A 22,073-nucleotide genomic window follows, 5' to 3' on the forward strand; every position below is an offset into this window, starting at 1 on the left:
CTTTCCTAAGCACCTAATCATTCGCTAGTCCTCATGTTGTTATTTTTTATTTTTATTTTTTGCAGCTTCATTTTTTTTTTTTGTAGTTTTGCTTGATATTTGCTTTATCAAGCCTGCCTTGTTCACCATTTATCTCCAGAACCTGGAATATTATCTGACACATAGCAGGGTCTGACACAATTTTCAAACAAATTAACAAGACATATGGGTCATGTTAATAATAATGAAGAAAATTTATAAAAATGGCGAGGGAGAAAAACAATGCAAGATTTTAAAGAAGGAAGAATATAAAGTGTAAAGAAGATTAATTCACACAAATATATTATGGGGGAAAAGGAGGAAAAAGCAGAATGGTGTATAAAAGTAATATACTTTTTTTGTGTGTGTGTGTGTGTGTGTGTGTGTGTGTGTGTGTGTGTGTGCGTGCGCGCGCGCGCGCGCGCGCGCGTTATGCAGCTTAAGTTGTTTTTCTTTGTTCACACAGGCAGAATTCCTACAAGAACTGAAAATATTTATACATATACATACACACATATAAACACACACATATTTAATTCAAGGAAAGTTTGTAAGATGTTTAAGAAATATACAAATCTTTATATAAAAAACAAATAATTTTAGTTTATTTTATATTCCTTTACAGGGAACTATGAATGTAATTATAAATACTTATCTTGGTATATCAGAAGCAATGCTAGATTAGTAGTCAAGAAATGTATCCTCTAGTCTCAAGATTACCTGAGATGCATTAAATCACTCTACTTCTCTGGGTCTCAGTTTCTTTTTGTTTAAACTGAAATGGGAAGCACGGAGTGGTTTGCAGTTCTATAATGTGCTGTCATTTTCATTAAAGATTTGTTGAAAATTAAACTTCCTTGAATGCTCATTCATGAGCAAACCAAAATACTAAACTATTTCTATTATAGTTTGAAAGAAATCTGTATTTTATAGTATGGACAGGTCACAAAAGTTCTGCTGATGCATGGCTGCTCATGAATAAAGCTGCACAGACCCAGGTATTCTAAACTCCAAAAATGGGAGGGGCAAAAACATATCTCTATGTCATCAACTTCAAAACCTTCAAAGTTATCTTATAAATGTCTTTTTTTTTTCTTAAATGTCACCATAAATTAATAGAATAATTGGTGTTTTATTGTTTTTATCTTTAAATTTATAACTGCCTTTCCATGACTAGGAGATAGCCAAATGTAAATTTTCTTCCAAAAAATAAAAAGGGCAGAAATATTCATCAAATGCTCAAGGAAATATAACTTATCTTAAATTAGTCAATAATGAACCTACTGGTCCTGGATGGAACCCAAAGCACTGACTTCTCAAGATGCAGAATTCCAAAACAATTGTACTTAAATGCATATCTGGCTGACTCTTAGCTCCCATCATCCTATCTGATACAGACTGAAGCAATTTACACCTCTAACGAGACTACATAAGGATCTTTAAAGAAAGAAATACTGGAATTGTAATAATTTTATTGTCCATATTTAAGAGGATAAATCAGAATAGATTGAAACAAGCTCTTTTGAAACAGTGAAGCAAATTATGTCTAGTAATAAGAAATAGTTTTACCAGTGTTTTATTGCTATGCAAAGGAGACCTTTAGATATATTACTTAGGTAATTTTGGTTTCTTTCAAGGATAACTTATTCAAGAATCTGCATAATGATTTATATAGCTGGTGATGTGGTTTTATTAGCAACAATATGTACTGTTGAGGAAAAAATTATTATACAATTTAAGTACTTTTTCCCAGTGAATGAATTTGTTAGTGGCATCTCTTTTCTTAGATTATTCACAGTTGTAATTTAGAGTAAAACATATTATAGAATGGTCTCTTGGAAAACCTTTCTCATTTAAGGGAAAATGCTTGAATAACTGTATGGCATTAGAGTAATCATGCCACACACTCAAAGCTATGGAGACAAGAGTATCTCTTCTTGCACTTCAAATCAAATTTTTATTTAATTTGACTTCTAGGGTGAAAATCAGAACTTTTCATTCCAATTTCCCTGTTTTGATGACCATTGCTTTAAAAATTATGCTGGAATTAATTTTCACATCCACTACTTATAGAAAAATGTAAACAAGCTAACCAGTCATGGTAAATCCAATGTTTTCCTTCCTGAATAAATAAATAAATATAAAAGAAACATTCCAATCTTTGCAAAAATGCATATTACTTCATTTCTATTTACCTGAATGCACATAAATGGTATAAATAAAGTTAGATCCTTCTTTGATGACTAAACATTGGAAATTATATAAGTAAATAAAATAATAATTTTCAAAATGAATACTGTAACTAAAATTTTCTTGATAGTTTTGAGATGAATAATAAAAATAAATAAAAATGAATCTAACCTCAAGGAGTGGTGACTGCTATTGGGAAGGGTAGTGATATACCCAATCTAATGGCTGAAGTCCCAATGGACATCAGTTTTTATCTCTAACTTACAGATGAAAACTTGTTTCCTGGTCAGAAAAAATGGCAGTAGTCATACAAGTGATAATAACTTATCTGAACAAAAAAAAATCTCAATTATAAGTATCCCCCAAAATTGTAAGAAAATGGGGATCACACTTTGGCCTGTACCCTGCACTATCCAAAGGGATAGAATTCAAGACCAAATGATTCTACTCATACATTCTACTCATACATGCAGAGTTGTCCATAAAACAAACAAATATCTACACTAATAAAGGAGTTAGATATGTATTGACCATACCTTCATGATGCCCAGCAGCCAATCAGGAATGAGTATGTAAATTAACCCAACAAAGATGGCAGGTTAATTTGCATCAGCAGGTGCCAAGCAGACAGGGTGGGACGGAGCACTTGTGTAGTCACCATGGTGACAATGCAGGCGTTCTGCTCCACCCTGGCTGCTCCGGGCTTCTGGGCAGCGTGGGAACGTGGAAAGATGATTCTGGGCTGGAGTGAAGGTAGTGCAGGCAGCCAGGGGAAGAAAGGTCCATTCTTGCATGAATCTTTGTGCATTGGGCCTCTAGTAAATAATAACTGTCTTAAGATAAAGGAGCTGAAAATCACACTTTCAGATCCTCCCTATAAATTCCTCATTGAAGAGCCACTGCTTTTTTTTTTTTTTTTTTTTTTTTTAAATACCCAAGTAGAGCAACTTCTAGGAAAAAAGATTAAAAAGCAGGAGGAGAGCCTACGGGAGCTTTGGGACAAAACAAAACAAAATAATATTCGAATAATAGGGGTTCCAGAAGGAAAGGAAACTGAGGTAGACATGGAAAAAGTATTTCAAGAAATAATGACAGAAAACTTTCCTGAAATAGAAAAGAAAAAACCCACACAAATCCCAGATGCCCGCAGACTCCCAAGCAAAATGAATCCCAGAAGACAGACTCCAAGGCACATTATAATTAAATTGGCAAACAACAACAACAAAGTAAGAATCTTAAAAGCAGCCAGAGAGAGACAGAAAGTTACATACAAAGGAACCCCCATCAGACTAGCAACTGATTTCTCAACAGAAACTTATCAGGCCAGAAGGGAATGGGACGAAATATACAAAGTCATGCAAAGGAAGGGTCTGAATCCAAGAATACTGTACCCAGCAAGGCTATCAATCAAAATTGAAGGGGAAATCAGGAGCTTCACAGACAAAAAAAGACTGAAGGAATTTATCTCCACCAAACCAGCAATGCAAGAAATGCTAAAGGGTCTACTGTAAAAATAAAGAAATAAGAAGTGAAGAAGGAACATGGCTATAGAATAAAAATGGCGTCAAATGAGTACCTATCAATAATAACCTTAAATGTAAATGGATTAAATGCTCCAATCAAAAGACATAGGGTAACAGATTGGATAAGAAAACAAGACCCATACATCTGTTGTTTACAAGAAACCCACCTCAGAAAAAGAGATGCACACAGACTGAGGGTGAAGGGATGGAAAAAAGTTTTCCAGGAAAATGGAAATGAAAAAAGAGCTGGGGTAGCAATACTTATATCTGACAAATTAGATCTCAGAGTGAAGGACATAACAAGAGATAATGATGGCCACTTCATAATAATAAAGGGAACAATCCAACAAGAAGAAATAACCCTGGTAAATATATATGCACCCAATACAGGAGCAACCAAATACATTAAAAAACTGCTGGAGGACATTAAGGGAGAGATTAACAGCAATACAATCATAGTAGGAGATTTTAATACCCCACTGTCACCCTTCGACAAATCATCTAAACAAAAAATCAGCAAAGAAATATCAATCCTAAATGACTCACTAGACCAGATGGAATTAATTGACATCTTCAGGACACTCCACCCCAAAGCCACAGAATATACATTCTTCTCAAGTGCACATGGGACATTCTCAAAGATAGACCACATTTTGGGACATAGGCAAAGTCTCTTCAAATTCAAGAAGATAGAAATCATATCAAGTATCTTCTCAGACCATAATGGCATAAAACTGGAAATTAACTACAATAAAAATAATCCAAAGAAATCAAACACATGGAGACTAAACAGCTTGCTATTAAACAAGGACTGGGTTACCAGAGAAATCAAGGAAGAAATTAAAAACATTCTGGAAACAAATGACAATGAAAGCACAACAATCCAAAATCTTTGGGACACAGCAAAAGCAGTTTTGAGAGGGAAGTTCATATCCTTACAAGCCTATTGCAAAAAACTAGAAAAAATAGTAACAGATGATCTAACTCTACAACTCAAAGAGTTAGAAAAGGAGCAACAAGAAAAGCCCAGTGTAAGCAGAAGGAAGGAAATAACAAAAATCAGAGCAGAGATAAACGACATAGAGACCAAAAAAACAATACATAAGATCAACAAAACCAAGAGCTGGTTCTTTGAAAGAATAAACAAGATAGATGGACCTGTAGCCAGGCTAACCAAGAAACAAAGAGAGAGGACCCAAATAAACAAAATCAGAAATGAAAGAGGTGAAATAACAACAGACCCCACCGAAATACAACGGATTGTTACAAAATACTACGAACAACTCTATTCCAACAAACTGAACAACCTGGAGGAAATGGACATATTCCTAGAAAAATACAAACTTCCAAAACTCAATCAGGAAGAATCTAAAAATCTCAATAGACCAGTGACTTGGGAAGAAATTGAAACAGTCATCAAAAAGCTTCCAGCAAACAAAAGCCCAGGGCCAGATGGCTTCACAGGAGAGTTTTACCAAACATTCAAGGAAGAACTAAAACCTATCCTCCTCAGACTATTCCAAAAAATTCAAGAGGAAGGAACACTTCCAAACTCCTTCTATGAAGCCAGCATCACCCTAATACCAAAACCTGATAAAGACAACTCAATGAAAGAGAATTACAGGCCAATATCCCTCATGAACATAGATGCCAAAATCCTCAACAAAATTCTAGCAAATCGGCTCCAGCAGAGCATCACAAAGATCATACACCATGACCAAGTAGGATTTATTCCAGGAATGCAAGGTTGGTACAATATCCGCAAATCATTAAACGTGATACATCACATAAACAAGTTGAAAGATAAAAATCATATAGTCATATCAATTGATGCAGAAAAAGCATTTGATAAAATCCAACACCCTTTCCTGATAAAAACTCTTAACAAGGTGGGAGTACAAGGATCATACCTCAACGTAATAAAAGCTATATATGATAAACCCACAGCCAACATCATACTCAATGGGCAAAAACTAAAACCATTCCCTCTAAGAACAGGAACAAGACAGGGATGCCCACTATCGCCACTCCTCTTTGACATAGTACTGGAAGTACTAGCCATTGCAATTAGACAAGAGGAGGAAATAAAAGGCATCCAAATTGGAAAAGAAGAAGTAAAGTTATCCTTATTTGCAGACGACATGATATTGTATATAAAAAACCCAAAAGACTCCATTAAAAAACTAATTGGCTTAATTAATGAATTTGGCAATGTAGCAGGATACAAAATTAACACCAAGAAATCTATGGCATTTCTATACACTAACAGTGAGTTTATAGAAACAGAGACTAAAAAAGCAATTCCATTTACGATCGCACCAAAAAAATTAAGATACCTAGGAATAAACTTAACTAAGGAAGTAAAGGACTTATATGTGGAAAACTACACGACACTGAAAAAAGAAATAGAGGAAGATGGAAGGAGATGGAAGAACATACCATGTTCATGGATTGGTAAAATCAACATCATCAAAATATCCATACTTCCTAAAGCAATCTATAAGTTCAATGCACTCCCCATTAAAATACCAACGGCATATTTCACTGACCTAGAAAGAACTCTCCAAAAGTTCATTTGGAACAATAAAAGACCCCGAATAGCCACAGCAATCCTGAGAAAGAAGAGTAAAGTAGGAGGTATCTCAATACCAGACTTCAAACTGTATTACAAAGCCACTGTTCTCAAAACAGCCTGGTACTGGCACAAAAACAGACATATAGATCAATGGAATCGAATCGAGAACCCAGATATCAACCCAAATCACTATGCTCAATTAATATTTGACAAAGGAGGCACTAATATACAATGGAGTCAAGACAGTCTCTTCAATAAATGGTGTTGGGAAAATTGGACAGATACATGCAAAAGAATGAAACTAGATCACCAACTTACACCATACACAAAAATAAACTCAAAATGGATACAGGACTTAAACATCAGACGGGAAACCATAAAAATACTAGAAGCATCCACAGGCAACAAAATCTCAGACGTATGCCAAAAGAACTTCTTCACTGATACTACCCCTAGTGCAATGGAAGCTAAAGAGAAAATAAACAAATGGGACTACATCAAAATAAAAAGCTTTTTTACAGCAAAAGAAACCATCAACAAAACAACAAGAAAGCCCACTGTGTGGGAGAACATATTTGCAAATGTTACCACTGATAAAGGTTTAATCTCCAACATCTACAAACAGCTTATACAACTAAATAAAAGGAAGATGAATGATCCAATTAAAAAATGGGCAATGGACCTAAATAGAATATTTTCAAAAGAAGACAGAAGGAAGGCCAAAAAGCACATGAAAACATGCTCAAAGTCACTAATTATCCGAGAGATGCAAATCAAAACAACAATGCGGTACCATCTCACACCTGTCAGAATGGCCACCATCAACAAATCAACAAACGACAAGTGTTGGCGAGGTTGCGGAGAAAAAGGAACCCTCGTGCACTGCTGGTGGGAATGTAGACTGGTGCAACCACTGTGGAGAACAGTGTGGAGTTTCCTCAAAAAACTGAAAATGGAACTCCCATTTGACCCAGTAATCCCACTTCTAGGAATATATCCCAAGAAACTAGAAACACCAATCAGAAAGGATATATGCACCCCTATGTTCATAGCAGCACAATCTACAATAGCCAGAATTTGGAAACAGCCTAAGTGTCCGTCAGCAGATGATTGGATCCAAAAACTATGGTACATCTACACAATGGAATACTATGCTGCCATAAAAAAGAAGGATTTCTCATCATTTGCAGCATCCTGGATGGAATTGGAGAACATCATGCTGAGTGAAATAAGCCAATCAATGAAAGAGAAACACCACATGACCTCACTCATTTGTGGATAATAAAGAACATTATAAACTGATGAACCATAAGATAGATATAGAGACAGTATATCAACAAGTAGACTGTCAAATTACAGCGGGGAGGGGAGGAAGATCTGGGGGAGATAATAGATCAACCGAAGGACTTGTATACATGCATATAAGTGCAACCAATGGACACAAAACTCTGGGGAGGGAGGGAATGTGTGGGGGGGAGGGAGGGGGTAAAAAAAATCAATAAAATATATTTAAAAAAAAAAAAAAAAGAGCCACTGCTTTTATCCCACCTTGAAAAAAACTACCTTCTACCTTCTAACCATTGAATGGTTTCTCTTGTATTTCAGTCTAGAACAGGATTTCTCAAACTTGGCACTACTGACATTTTCAGCTGGATAATTCTTTGCTCTGAGGAACTGTCTTGAGTGTTGTAGAATACTTCATGGAATCCCTGATCTCTACTCACTAGATTCCCTCAACTCCTTCTTTCCAACCATAACAATCAAGAATGGCTTTAAGTTGCCAAATGTCTCGTAGGGGCAAAAGTATCCACACTGAGAACAGTGATCTGGAGTAAGAAACTATACTGTCATGTACACAGCAGCATGCATAAGTGTATAGTTCCTGTGACTTCACAAGTTAATTAATACCCATTATACTATGAGGGCAATCACTAGTGGGTTACGACATATACCACTAAGTCTAAACATTTTTTTTCATTATTCAACAAGCATGTGAGGCCACTTGGCCAGCCAGAAGTTTGTGAAAAACTCTCTTTATTTAAAAATTTAAAAGGTGACATTTTAGTTGCCTTTATCCAGCAATTCTTTTCTTGTGCTGCTGTAACTTTTTATAGGGCACTTATTTCCTCAAACATGAATCAGAATATAAGTTTCTTAATTTCATGATTGCACATAGAGTTGGATCTATCCTCCAACATCCATATGACAATGGAGGAATAAAAATAAACAAATTAAAATACTATAATGAATTACAAGACAACTAATGCTATCTCTATGTATGGTAAGCCAATAAATATTCCCTGGTTCTAGTCATACCTATTATCGTGTAACAAATTATAGATAGTTGGACAAAAAATTTTGTGACTAAGATTTTCCTTGGAATTCCTTGGTTACCATATATAAATTTCCTCCCTCTGTTTTAGATTATTTATATAGCATATTTTAAAATATTATTGATTTTCAGAATCAAAGATATTTAAAATTCTCAATTAGTTATCTCTTATTAGTGAATGAAATGTACTTTTTGTAACCATTGCAATGTTTAAGCACATGGTTTGGACACATGTTTCCAATTCCGTTTTAATATCAAAAAGTAATTTGATAGAAGTATTTATGGCTCCTGGCCTTTTCTGTCAAGACAACAAGTGATATTCAATTTATTGACAGCAGAAAGAAGCCAGCTAATACTTGTGAAACATGTTCCTCATTATGTCATTATGAGTGATCTTTTGTTTGAAATAGTTCTGGCTGTAAGAGATAACATTTCCAAACACATAGAAAAGATGAAGAGCAATTTGGAGGCTGTGTCACTTTTTAAATATAGTTCCCCTTCAAAAAGTTATTTACCCTTTAATTTCTTCCTTTATTAAAAATCCCACCTGTGGTCAATCTCAAAGAATGCCTTAAGACAATTATTTTAGGAATATGGTTTACTTTTGTTTCATTTTTGCCAATCATGGCCATTATTGTTATAGTCTGGTAACCATGACTACATAGTTAAAAGTACCTACTATTCATATTTAAAATAAGTTTAAGCAGGGAACTGACAATGTGGTGATATCTTAAATTTTAAAATGAATTGGCAATCACATTTTAGCAAAATATCCTATGTAATAAAATAATAATATACAGATTGATCATCACTCCAACACACAAGATCAAGATAGCTGCCCCCATGTGGTCAAAGATCCTGCCCCCATTTGAACACAAGATGGCCAGCAGGGGAGGCCAGTTGGGGGTACCAGGCCTACAAGGGAGGGCAGTTGTGGATGATCAGGCAAGCAAGGGAGGGCAGTTGGGAGGCACCAGGCCTGCTAGGGAGGACAGTTGGGGGTGATCAAGCCTGCAAGGGAGGGTAGTTAGGGGTGACCAGGCCAGTAGAGGAGGGAAGTTGGGGGCAAACAGGCTGTCAGGGGAGCAGTTAGACATCAATCAGGCTGGCATGGGAGTTGGAGGAGGTCAGGCTGGTAGGTAGAAGCTGTTAGGGGCAATCAGGAAGGCAGGCATGTGAGCATTTGGGAGCCAGCAGTCCTGAATTGTGAGAGGGATGTCCGACTGCCCATTTAGGCCCAATCCCACCACCGGGGAGTCGGACATCCCTCAAGGGGTCCCAGATTGGAGAGGGTGCAGGCTGGGCTGAGGGACATCCCCCCCTCCCTCCCCGTGCATGAATTTTGTGCACTGGGCACTCTAGTGTCTTAATAAAAGGCCAATCTGTTATCATTTTTTTGTGAATAATATGTTTTTTGTTTCAGTTGACTTAGCAAACTTCTATTAAAAGTATTTTAGAGTAATCAGATCCAATTAATTATTATTATAATTAAAATATTGATAATTGCTCAATGAATAACCTGCAATCTGAACAAAATTCTTAAGCTCTACTAAGACATTTTGTCCCAAAAGATAGGCCTTAGATAGAACATAAATCCAGACATTAGGCTAATGTAAGGTTTACAAACACAACTGTATTTAATAATGCTATCTTGGCATTGGGAGGAAATGATCAAATGAATTCCTCTCAAATCATTAGGAACCAAGGTGATTTGTATCTTTGTTTGCAGTTTTGGGTTAACTGGCTGCAAATATCTATTTATATAAAAGGCTAAGTGTCCATACTTCCCTCCGACCAGTAGCTATAATGTGCACTGACTACCAGGGGGCATACACCCAATGGAGGCGCTGCCAAGACGTGCACTGGCGATTTAAAAATAAACTAGAGGCCCAATGCATGAATTTGTGCGTGGGTGGGGTCCAACAGGCCCACCCCAAATGGGCCAATTGGCGATCGGGCCAGACTGGTCAGGGGGAAGGGCTGAAGGCAGTTGGTGGGCTGGCCCCGCCCTCAATCAGAGTGTGTGGGGGGGATCAAGGGTGGGTCTGGCCAGGAGGAGGGGCTGCAGGCAGTTGGCCAGTTTGAATTTCTAGTTGAACTTCTGGTTGACCTTCCAGTCCAAGGGACAATTTATTTATTAGCCTTTTATTATATAGGATGGCACCAGGGAACTGGCACTGACAAAGCAACACTTGGCTTCCCCTAAGTGAGACACAGGCCCCACACTACCCTGAAGTGACACCCCACCAAATTGAAGCCAACACTGCCAAGACCCCATGGCGCAAAATGTGGCCCACAGCCCAGCACAGCCCTGAAACTTGCTGTGGGCACCGGGTATGATAGCACATGGCAATGCCCAGCTTCCTCTCCCTAATGACCATCCTCCTTGGAGTTTCTTCAGCCCAGGAACCTGACTTGCTCAGATGCAAACATTTTTATAATTTAAACAAATGTTTGTGAAGCATTTTCATGTGCCTCATTTCATTTGATCCTCACAGAAGTCCTGGAGTAGGTAGATAGGAGGCTCAATAGAATCCTGATCATGAATTTGGTTGACACTTCTATTACCAAGAAAGGGCGAATAGCCATGTTAAAATATTTCTTCTAATTAATTTCTTTTCAACGTGCACAAATCCATGTACCAGGATACTAGTATGCCACACTTATCTGCCTACCCTTCCATTGAATTCTGACACCTCTAAGACTTAAAATTGTTTAATTATCTGTGTTGTGAGATAAATGTTTCTAGGGAATCTATGGATCTTAGAAGATCAGTGAATAAGACTATTTGCTAAATATAACTTTGTGGTAATTAAGAATCATAAACTACATAGAGAGAGTAGAAAAAATACCTTAAAAGGTACAAAGATAAAATGGCATAAATCAGCACATGAAGTAAAGTGCAATGTTATGAGATAGGGGTGGTGCAAAGTCCCAATAATAAGACTGAGACAATAAAATAACCGAAAGTTTTGTCTTTGTTTCTTTTCTGATGTTTCATAAAAGCTAAGACAGAAAGGAGTAAATGATGAAAAATGAAACATAATGTGTGACCAGAGGAAAGTTCTCATTAGACTGTATAAGGGGAATGATCATTAAAGAAGAGTCACGCCTGCCTAGCATGACTCAATGGCTGAGTGTCAACCTACTAACCAGGAGGCTACAGTTCTATTCTTGGTCAGGGCATATGCCCACGTTGCACATTTGATCCCCAGTGTTGGGCCTATAGGAGGCAGCCAATCAATGATTCTCTATCATTATTTATGTTTCTATCTCTCTCCCCCTCTCTATTCCTCTCTGAAATAAATAAAAAATATATATTAAAAAAAGAACAGTCACATACTATTTGGTGAGCTACTGAGTGACTATAACTAACAAGTACTTGGCCATTGGCAGCCCCAATGATGATATTTTATAATAAAGGCCACAAAATTAAAAATGCTTTTAATTTTTTCTTCTCCAAACAAATTTTATGGAAAATCAATGCAGACTGACTTAAATCAGCAAATGATTACTATGCCCTCTCATCATTACCAATTACTTCTTTCTACCTCCTATTCAATCTCCTATTGAGAACATTTTCCCCACTGATTTCAGCAACTTTCAATGATTCCTTTATCCTCCTCTCTAGTATCCCTGAGGTCTATGAAATTATGAAATATTGAATACTGCTGATACTGTTTATTGACGTTTTTCATGAGGGTTCTAATCATCTCCAATAAGGAAAATCATTCTTAAAAAGTGAGCAAATGCTTTATACATACTCAGCATTCCACAAGTGCTATATTAGAATTGTATCCAAAAATAGGTGTTCCTCCAATATTTATGAATAAAATGTCATTATTCTATATTAGTAATAACTCAATTAATAAAGTACAATGAGTGAGCAAATTATTATGATCTCTGAACACATAATAATCTGGCCACTCAGTGTATATCCTATATTATAAAAGGCTAATATGCAAATTGTCTCCTCAACCAGGAGTTCCAGCAGCAGGCAGGCAGGCCAATCTCCCATGTCCCCTCTCCATCCCCCTGGCTAGGCTGGTCGGACCCCACCCATGCATGAATTCATGCACCAGGCCTCTAATATATATCCTGAATGGCCATATTATTATGCATTCAGAGATCATAATAATCTGGCCACTCTGTAAATATAATGGATGGTTTAAGTTAACCTAAAAATATGTACCCATATAGTCACTTCATGATTTGCAAAGCCTATTTTTTCTTAATATATAAAAACACCAGAATGCTCCAGTTCATCTCTTCCATCTGGCCATACTACAATACATATGAAGACTAAAGATTGATTCCAAATGTATACATAAAAAAAAAAAAGGAAAAAAAAAAAGTAGCTCATGGTTCACTCATTGCTTTAATTTGGTTAGGTCCTCTGAGGCCTTGCATAATATTTTGTCTAAATCATGTACTTATATAATAAGCAATATATTAATCCTTGAGTTACATAAAACAGTGAGCAAATAACTTTTAAGTGGTATTTGATGGCTAGATTTTGAACATGTGCAACAGTTAATTCATTATCACTTACTCTACAGGTAATCATAGTTAAATGTAATCTTAAGATGACTGAGTTTAAGAGAAAGGCAAAGTTTATACTTCTTTCTAAGAGTAAAATACATACATTCCTTTATTTGAACACTGTTAAACTAAATGATGATCCTGGAGTAGAAAAATGATGTTGGTAGAATACTAAATTTTAAAAGTAAAACACAGACTCTTACAGAAGGCCAGTTTTATTTTATTTTTTTAATATTTTATTGATTTTTTACAGAGAGGAAGGGAGAGAGATAGAGAGCTAGAAACGTCGATGAGAGAGAAACATCAACCAGCTGCCTCTTGCACACCCCCTACCGGGGATGTGCCCGCAACCAATGTACATGCCCTTGACGGGAATCAAACCTGGGACCTTTCAGTCCGCAGATCGACGCTCTACCACTGAGCCAAACCGGTTTCGGGAGAAGGCCAGTTTTAGAAAGGCTGCCTTCTGCATGAGTTGGAAAACCAATACAGAATTAGAACAAATTCAAAAGGGAAAAAAAGTAAAGGGAGAAAAAGCTAATGATAACTTATTGGACTAGACATAAAAAAAATCTTGACATTTGTATGACTGATCTTACATAAAAATAATAAAAGAAATATTCATCACAAGGAATCATTATTCTTGAAAATATTATTTACTAAAAAGGATAAATGGGAAGAAAATGAAGCAGAAGGTCACATGGGTATTTTTTATCAATCAATATACTGATTCTAATGATATTCCAGTCCTAAATTTCCCCCTAAATGCTTTGCAAGTGATAGACCTTAAAAAAAGAAGAATATGTATACCTAGAGAACATTCTAAACAATAATGAAATGCATACAGTAATTAAGTATTCATTACTTACAAAGGTTGTGTTTTCCAATAATAATGTGGTGGCATTTGTTTCTATATTCAGTTTAATGACATGTCCGTTCTCGCTTTTATACAGCACATCTGTATCTGCAACAACAAAGATATTAACAATAGGCGATCACATTGACTAGGTAATATGATAACTGGAGGAGAAAATGTGCATCATTAACAGAAACAGTAGAATGATTGTTGGTAGCCTTTAAAAACCTGAGCAGGTTTCTATAGTTGGCTCACATTAATCCGTTTCAGTGACAGGGAAGCCCACCTAGCATATGGCCTATTGTGCAATGAGAACAAGGTTAGTGAGATGGCTACTCGCCATCCTGATTGAACAAATAAAAATTAATTAAAATATGGGCAATCGGCAGCCCATTCTGAGAAGAGAAAGAAGGAACAATGAGAAGTGCCTGCAGTTTTCTATGTAGGCTGTTACTGATTAATGATCTAGCTAAACTTGCAGAAAGGGCTGACAGTTAATCATAAGCACACAATGCTAGGGCTACTGATATTGAACCAACCCCATGCAGGCTTTTCCATGTATCCAGTCTTACCACCGTCCAATTCCTACTCCAATCTTTTTCCTTTGGGTTGAAATGTTGTCCCTGGTATTTTATCTGATTCAAGTGATCACAGATCAAAATCTTTGATGATAAGGCCTTTTTTGTGCATAAAATTCTAAAATGAAGATATTTTAAGCTATAGTAATCACCTTCAAATGCTTATAATGTGTGGGAAGATTTTCAATATATGTATTGTATTCATGTACTAAATTCTGACCAGTGTTTCCCCTTTTTAAAAGCCTTGAAAAAGGTTTCTGTACTTATAGGTTTATCAAATATATAAGTACAATGCAACTACCTTTATTTTAGAGGCCAGTTGAAGGCTACAATAATAAAATTTACTAAACACCAGTATTATAAAACACAAACACATATTTCTGAAACTGTCAGCATACCACTGTATCTACTTTGTCAACTTTAGAGAAAGTGTGTCTTTATTTAAAATAATGAAATTTTTTCCTGAACAACTGCTGATTTTTATATATTATGAAGTCACATTTATCAGGAAATTAAATTATCATAGGAGTACCTCAGACTAAAAGTACCAACCTAAGGGAACACTGTCAGAAAGGATAATCACAAGATACACAAAAGCAGTCTGGAGTATTTCTTTTTAATAATAATAATATCTTTCTAGTTTACCCACTAACCTTTCCTATGGTAATAAACATCCCAAACCCCCAGGAAGAAAGGCAGCATTGAAGAGGATTTAATCCACTATTCATAATGAATGAAGTTATGTAAGTTACAACCTCTCAGATCCTGAATGTGTGATCTGTATAATCATAAGCAAGTACTGCATTCAGGGTGAGGAGCATTGTAGAGAAATGGCTGACACTTTGGCAAAGCAAGATTTTCTGACCTGTTTTCCAGTTATTTCAATATTATAAATTGTAACACTGACAAATCACATGATGAGAAGCAATCAATATTATAGAAAATAAGGGTTGTTTTTCTTTTTTGTCTGTGTTTCATTCAGAAGACTGAGAGGTCAATAGGACTCTCCTATTAGAGTCAAGGATGGCACAGAGAGCCAGTAGTTCTTGTTGACGTTATTCACATAGGGGCAGTGACATGTTGGACCTATGGTCTGGGGAAGAAGGGAAAATAAATGGTGATTTAAAAGAGAAGGAAGACAGACATAAATATTTTGAAGTTATTTTTGGAGGCAGACTGCACAGACTGCAAAATAGTTCTATGTGATCTTTAAAATAAGGCCTTGCAAACATTAATAAAACAGGAAAATAAGATAAGGCATTGCATCACCTTCTGAACCTTTGTTGTTAGCTCTAAGTAAATTGGGTTACTTTTATCATTAACTTTACCTGTTTTCCTTTTCTTATGATGTTGACCAAATAACAAGTTTACACACATAATACATATTTATATTCTTCTTTATCTTCCCTTTGTTTTCTATCCCAAGATTATGACCACAGCCTAAAGGCAACAATGGTCACCTCTGTTACTTGGTTTTGTCAGCTGACTCAATTAGTGCTTGAATCAACAGTCCACGTCCAACTAATCACTTTTGTTATTTTTCTTGATATTCTCAATTCTGTATAATTTCTTGATATTCATTAACATTATAGATTAGCAAGAAGAGACAAAGTGCATGCCTTAACAAATCATCATTATAATAATTTTATAATAAATCAAGAGGAAAAGGATTCCCTCCTTCTACATGGAGATAAATATAGCACAAAGTCACATGATGGGAGATTTTCCTCCCAAAGGATGAGTGTCCTGCAAAATTCTAAGTAGGGATGAAGTGTGTGGGCTCAGGGAGAAAGAGGAGCTGAGAGAGGAATTTCAGTGTGAAAGGTGCTCTTCTCCAGGAGAAGAGAGAGAGGGACCCATGGCCTCAGAGTCTCTCATAGAAAGTGAAAACCCCAGGAAGGCCAGAGGTTGTATAGGAGGCAGAATAAGGAAAATTCTTTTTTATTTCCTTTAGAACCAAGCTAGAAGTGACTGAAGCTTGTTTGAGAAGATAATGTTACCTTAACATTTTTTAAAGTAAAGTTTGTTAGGTAATTATTTAGACTTGAACAAATCTACAGAATTTGAGATTGTATAAATGCCTCTAGCTCTGCCCTCCTGGGAATAATACTGTAGATGTTTTAGCAGTGGGATAAATTTTTTTTTATTTCAAGGGTAACTATCTAGCTAAATATTTAATTCAGATTTCTGCCTAAATTATTTTAAAAGTATCTAAGATCTGCCATAATTAATTCTTCTTATTTTTTCTGGTCTTTAAAATCTGGTCTACTGGGTCTCATATTTATCCTACTTTCCTATTTGATTTATAATCACTAGTGAAGTCTCACAGTTTTGTAACTCCCATTACTGCACTTAATCCCTTTAGGGAACCATATTTCAAAACTGTCATCTCATATTTTGTTTAATATTAGGTAATTAAATTTGAGTGAACCAGATCAAGGAGCAAAGTACATTAACACAGGAAGATGAGGTAGGTGTGCTTAAAATATTTTTAACACACAGTGTTATGCATGTCTATACAGTATCTTGATTAAATAAATGATCTTCCTTTTCAGTTCAATGAAAGTTAAGAGTCAATGAGTCAATTATCCTAAATACATATTCAATCCAGTTAGTTTTTTGTTGTTGTTTGTTTTTTCTTTTTTCCCTAATGAAAGATGTAATCCTTGTCTGGCCTCTCCAACCCTGGCTCCAAGAATACACTTTTTGTGTCTGTTCCCCACATTACTGTCATTTCTGTCCCATCCATTTTCCATATTTGTCTGACAAAAAAGAAAACAATGGTACCGTATATCCTAGTTTAAGATCTTTCAAGTAAAAGCAGCCTTTTAATTAAACCTCTTCCGCAGGAGACAGCCAGTAAAACACTGTGTGTGGCATCTCCTCCCATACAACCCCCTCAACTGTCAGGACCAAGAACCAAAGCTGATTTTACTTTTAGTTCTTGAATACTCCTCCCCACAAGGCTGTAAATCTTTCCATAAACGCAATTTTTTTCTTCTGAAAGTTAATTTAGCTGCACATATGTTTCTAAAACTGAGAAAATTTCTTAATAATCAAACTGTTTTCTTAATACTCACTTCAAGATGCTTCCCTCTCTGTGTTCACCAATCCTAAGCAATTACAATACATCCAGGTTCTCACTGAAATACCTGTCTTAACCAGTAATATACATTATCTCCCCCCAATCCTGCCACCCGCTTCTACTGCACACTCTAAACAGTCAGATTACTGTTCTCCCTGATTGCGTTGGGTAATAAACTTAGCTTTTCTTCATTGGTTATTTTGGAGGTCTTCTGGGAAATTGCAGTTGACAACATTTATCTTTTATTTATATTAATAAAAAGTCATCTTCTTGGTTATTGTTGGTGTATTTGATAAAGTATGTATTTAATTTTGATACAATATACTTTTTATTTTTTTTAAATATATTTTATTGATTTTTTACAGAGAGGAAGGGAGAGGGATAGAGAGTTAGAAACATCGATGAGAGAGAATCATCGATCAGCTGCCCCTTGCACACCCCCTACCGGGGATGTGACCGCAACCAAGGTACATGCCCTTGACCGGAATCGAACCTGGGACCTTTCAGTCCGCAGGCCGATGCTCTATCCACTGAGCCAAACCGGTCTCGGCACAATATGCTTTTTAAAATATATAATTTATTGATTTTAGAGAGAGAGAGAAAGGGAGAGGGAGAGAGAGATAGAAACAGTGATGAGAGAGAAACATCAATCCCCTGACTCCTGCATGCTCCCTACGTGGGATGTAGCCCCCATACCCAGGCAGGTACCCTGACCTGAAATCACTGGGGACCTCTTAATCCCTGGAATAATACTCAACCAACTGAGCCACACTGGCGAAGACTGACATAATTTGCTTTTAATGTTTCAAAATTAAACCTGTCATCTATCGTCTAGCCATCATCAATCATCTACCTACACAGAGTTTTCAAAAAGTGGGAAAAATAATTATTGGAGAAATTATAATCCACATATGATCTTCATCTTTTTTAAAACATATTTTTGTTATATCTAAAATAAAAATTCTATAACATCATTTTTTAGATATATACTCAGACCAAAAGCAGAGTATTTTTTTAAATATATTTTTATAGATTTCAGAGAGAAAGGAAGGGAGATAGAAACATCAATGATGAGAGAGAATCATTGATTGGCTTTCTCCTGCACACCCCGCACTGGACTGAGCCTGCAACCCAAGCATGTGCTCTGACTGGAAATGAAACCATGACCTTCTGGTTCATAGGTCCACACTCAATCACTGAGCCATGCCTGCTGGGCATTGAGTATTTTTTTTTTAAAAAAAAAAAAGTAAAACAAAATAATGAAATATTTATCACAGTAAATGCTCTAGTAAATTTAGGAAGGATTTGTTAAATAACAAGTTAATATTTTATAATTAATGTAAAATTCAAAATCTATAATTTTGAGCTAATCATAATTGAAATATAGCTAGCCCCTCAATCATCTCTCTTAAAACACGGCTCACAACTATGGGAAAGTTGCCTCATCTTTTAAAGAGAAACAAGCTCCATACATTTGCCTGATAAAATTGAGGCCATCAGAAATGGCTTTACTGTTTTTTTCGTCTAGCTCCAAATCTTGCTCCATACACACTCTTCTTTCTCCCCAGACTTCTGGAAAGATGTGATCTTTCTCCTTAGCTAAACAAAAATCTGTTGTGACACCAAATCAATATACTCCAAGCACTTAGATATTTTTATTTCCATTACCCCTTGTTAACTAATTGTAATTTTCATCATGTGTATATTTCTTCACAATAATAATAATAATAATAATAATAACAACAACAATGATAATTACCTTCATTTTGCTCTTTTGCTCTCTCCCAGGCTTTTGTCCTTTACCAATAAGCCCCAATAAACCTTTAGTGTCTGGTTTTTGGTGGTTTTTTTTGTTTTGTTTTGTTTTGTTTTTGCAGAATTCTGTGTGTCTGCTGTACATATTATTCTCCATAGCTCCTTGCAGTACAACTGCAGTCCTCACTCTCCTGAAATTGCAAACTTCATCCCTGACCTGCAATAGCCAAATCCATTGTGCACTTCCTCCACATTTAACCCCCTTCACAGTGTGTGACAATGATGAACAGAAGGGTTTTTAAATCCTTGCTCTTGTCTTTGAAACATTACTTTTCCCTGGAATTCTTCCTTCAACAATCTCTGTATTCTACCTCTCCAATCGTTATCTAAACAAAGACATCCCTCAAAGCTCAGTTCTGAGCTTTATTTTCTTTCAAGCCACTATTCTCTGAGTGATCCTTTCTACTCAGACCTTTCTTTCATATCGATTTTAAACTTTCAACTCAAGTTTGACCTCTACCATATGCCAGTTTTAAATTTCCAGTTCTATGCTTGATCACATAAATGTCTTGCAGATACATAAAATTCAGTAGATTAAAATTAAACTCCTTATATTTTTGGATACATCCTCCCTCAAAGTTTTATTTCAACTTCTCTGTCTCTTCATCTCCTATATTAATATGGTTCTACTCTCACTTGGAAGATTTAGGGTTTCTAAAATTTATTTTTATAATATTTTAATCTTCACTTAAAGATAAGTTTTACTGATTTGAGAGAGAGGAGAAAGAGAGGAAGAGAGATATTAATACCTGAGAGAAACATTTATCAGTTGTCTCCTGTAACCTGGGTATGTGCTCTGATCAAGAATCAAATGTATAGGACAATGATCCAACCAATTAAGCCACACCAACCAGGGCAATTTTCTCCCTCCCGCCCTCTCTCCATTCTTCTTTAATTCCTTCCTCCTCCTCTCCCTTCCTTCCTTCCTTCCTCTCTTTCCTTCCTTCCTTCCTTCCTTCCTTCCTTCCTTCCTTCCTTCCTTCCTTCCTTCCTTCCTTCCTTCCTTCTTTTCTTCCTTCCTTCCTTCCTTCCTTCCTTCCTTCCTTCCTTCCTTCCTTCCTTCCTTCCTTCCTTCCTTCCTTCCTTCTTTCCTTCCTCCAATACTCATCACCATAGCTTAACATTCCTTGTAATGTTTTGTATTCACTCATATGCTCCAGAGACACATGGATCCCTAATAATAAACTATAAAAATTAGACTATCACTTAGGTTACTCATTTGTGACTTCCACATATATTTCCATAGTTATTATCACTTGATACCCTATAAAATAGTCCAGATCGTCTATTGTTCACAGTTGTCCACATATTTCCTACTTCACTTCCACTAAGTTTTGCTTATGACACCCTCTAATAAATGTGCAGTTCTTGTCCAGACTTTAACCTTTTTTCAAAGCATTGTTAAACCCTCCCCAAATACCAAAGCTATCACTCAATTTGTCTTTTCTGAACTCTTATGGCAGTCATTGAATATTTATTTATTTATTTATTTATTTATTTATATTAAATATATTTTATAGATTTTTTACAGAGAGGAAGGGAGAGAGATAGAGAGTTAGAAACGTCGATGAGAGAGAAGCATCAACCAGCTGCCTCTTGCATACTCCCTACCAGGGATGTGCCAGCAACCAATGTACATGCCCTTAACCGGAATCGAACCTGGAACCTTTCAGTCCTCAGACCGACGCTCTACCACTAAGCCAAACCGGTTTCAGCAAGGCATTGAATATTTAATCATATAACTCCTTTTTAAAATTCTTACTATTTTTATTTAGTTTTCATGTATTTGTTCTGGGTGTTCATTGACTTTATAAAGTCAAGAAAGGGCCTGTTTCTTATTCTTTTCAGAACTGAAGCTATTCTCATCCACACATCTTATTGTATACATTAATATGAGCTTACTATTCAATTGTCTGAAATAATATGATTTTAATACTCGAGGAAATTCTTGGCAGGGAAATGAGGTTGCAATAACCTCAGTGTTTTTGATGTTGTTGTTTGTTTGTTTGTTTTCAGGAATTCCTGAAAACTCATTTATTTGAAAAAAATGGACTACTTCACTAATGTTAACTAAAGTAAATATGTCTTTCTCTAAGATCAATAAAAGCTTAACCAAATCACTGTTCATTATTCAAAAGCTTCTCCCAAACCTTCACCTCACTAAATTCACTAATCCTTACTTCTTACAATACAGACTTCACCCAATCCTGATCAACACTGCTTATTAAAATACCTGTCAAACTAGATTCAAAAACATCTGTGATATCCTGCACCACAGGGAGCAATAAACTCAGGTGTGCTTTATCATGTTTGACAGGTGGTTTGGTTGGAATTTTTGGAGAATGAGCATTCAGGAGTTTGAAGAAGGATCCAAATAAATAGTTTTCTTTGATTAAATCTTTTCACTATATTTATCAGTTATATTTTATTTTGTTCACTGTTATAATTTAATTTAAAAAATACCTTTAGCACTAGTGACAAAGACTCCCTCCTTAATTAAAATTTAGTTAAGTTCCTCTGATCCCTCTTCTAGACTAGTTCTAGCCCTTGACCTGCCTT

General features: G+C 36.0%; 1 protein-coding gene across 5 annotated transcripts in view; it reads right to left on the minus strand.

Annotated features, from left to right (window-relative positions):
* Window positions 1–22,073, minus strand: part of DPP10 (dipeptidyl peptidase like 10) — a 613,760-nt gene that overhangs the window by 310,946 nt on the left and 280,741 nt on the right. For all 5 annotated transcript variants that reach the window (XM_084892516.1, XM_084892515.1, XM_084892519.1 and 2 more), the window contains one exon: window positions 14,050–14,144. In XM_084892516.1, the coding sequence (XP_084748642.1) occupies window positions 14,050–14,144 (95 nt within the window). The remainder of the gene's footprint in view (window positions 1–14,049; window positions 14,145–22,073) is intronic.

This window comes from Pipistrellus hanaki, assembly GCF_964339955.1.
Source record: "Pipistrellus hanaki genome assembly, chromosome: 8".
NCBI lineage: Eukaryota > Metazoa > Chordata > Mammalia > Chiroptera > Vespertilionidae > Pipistrellus > Pipistrellus hanaki.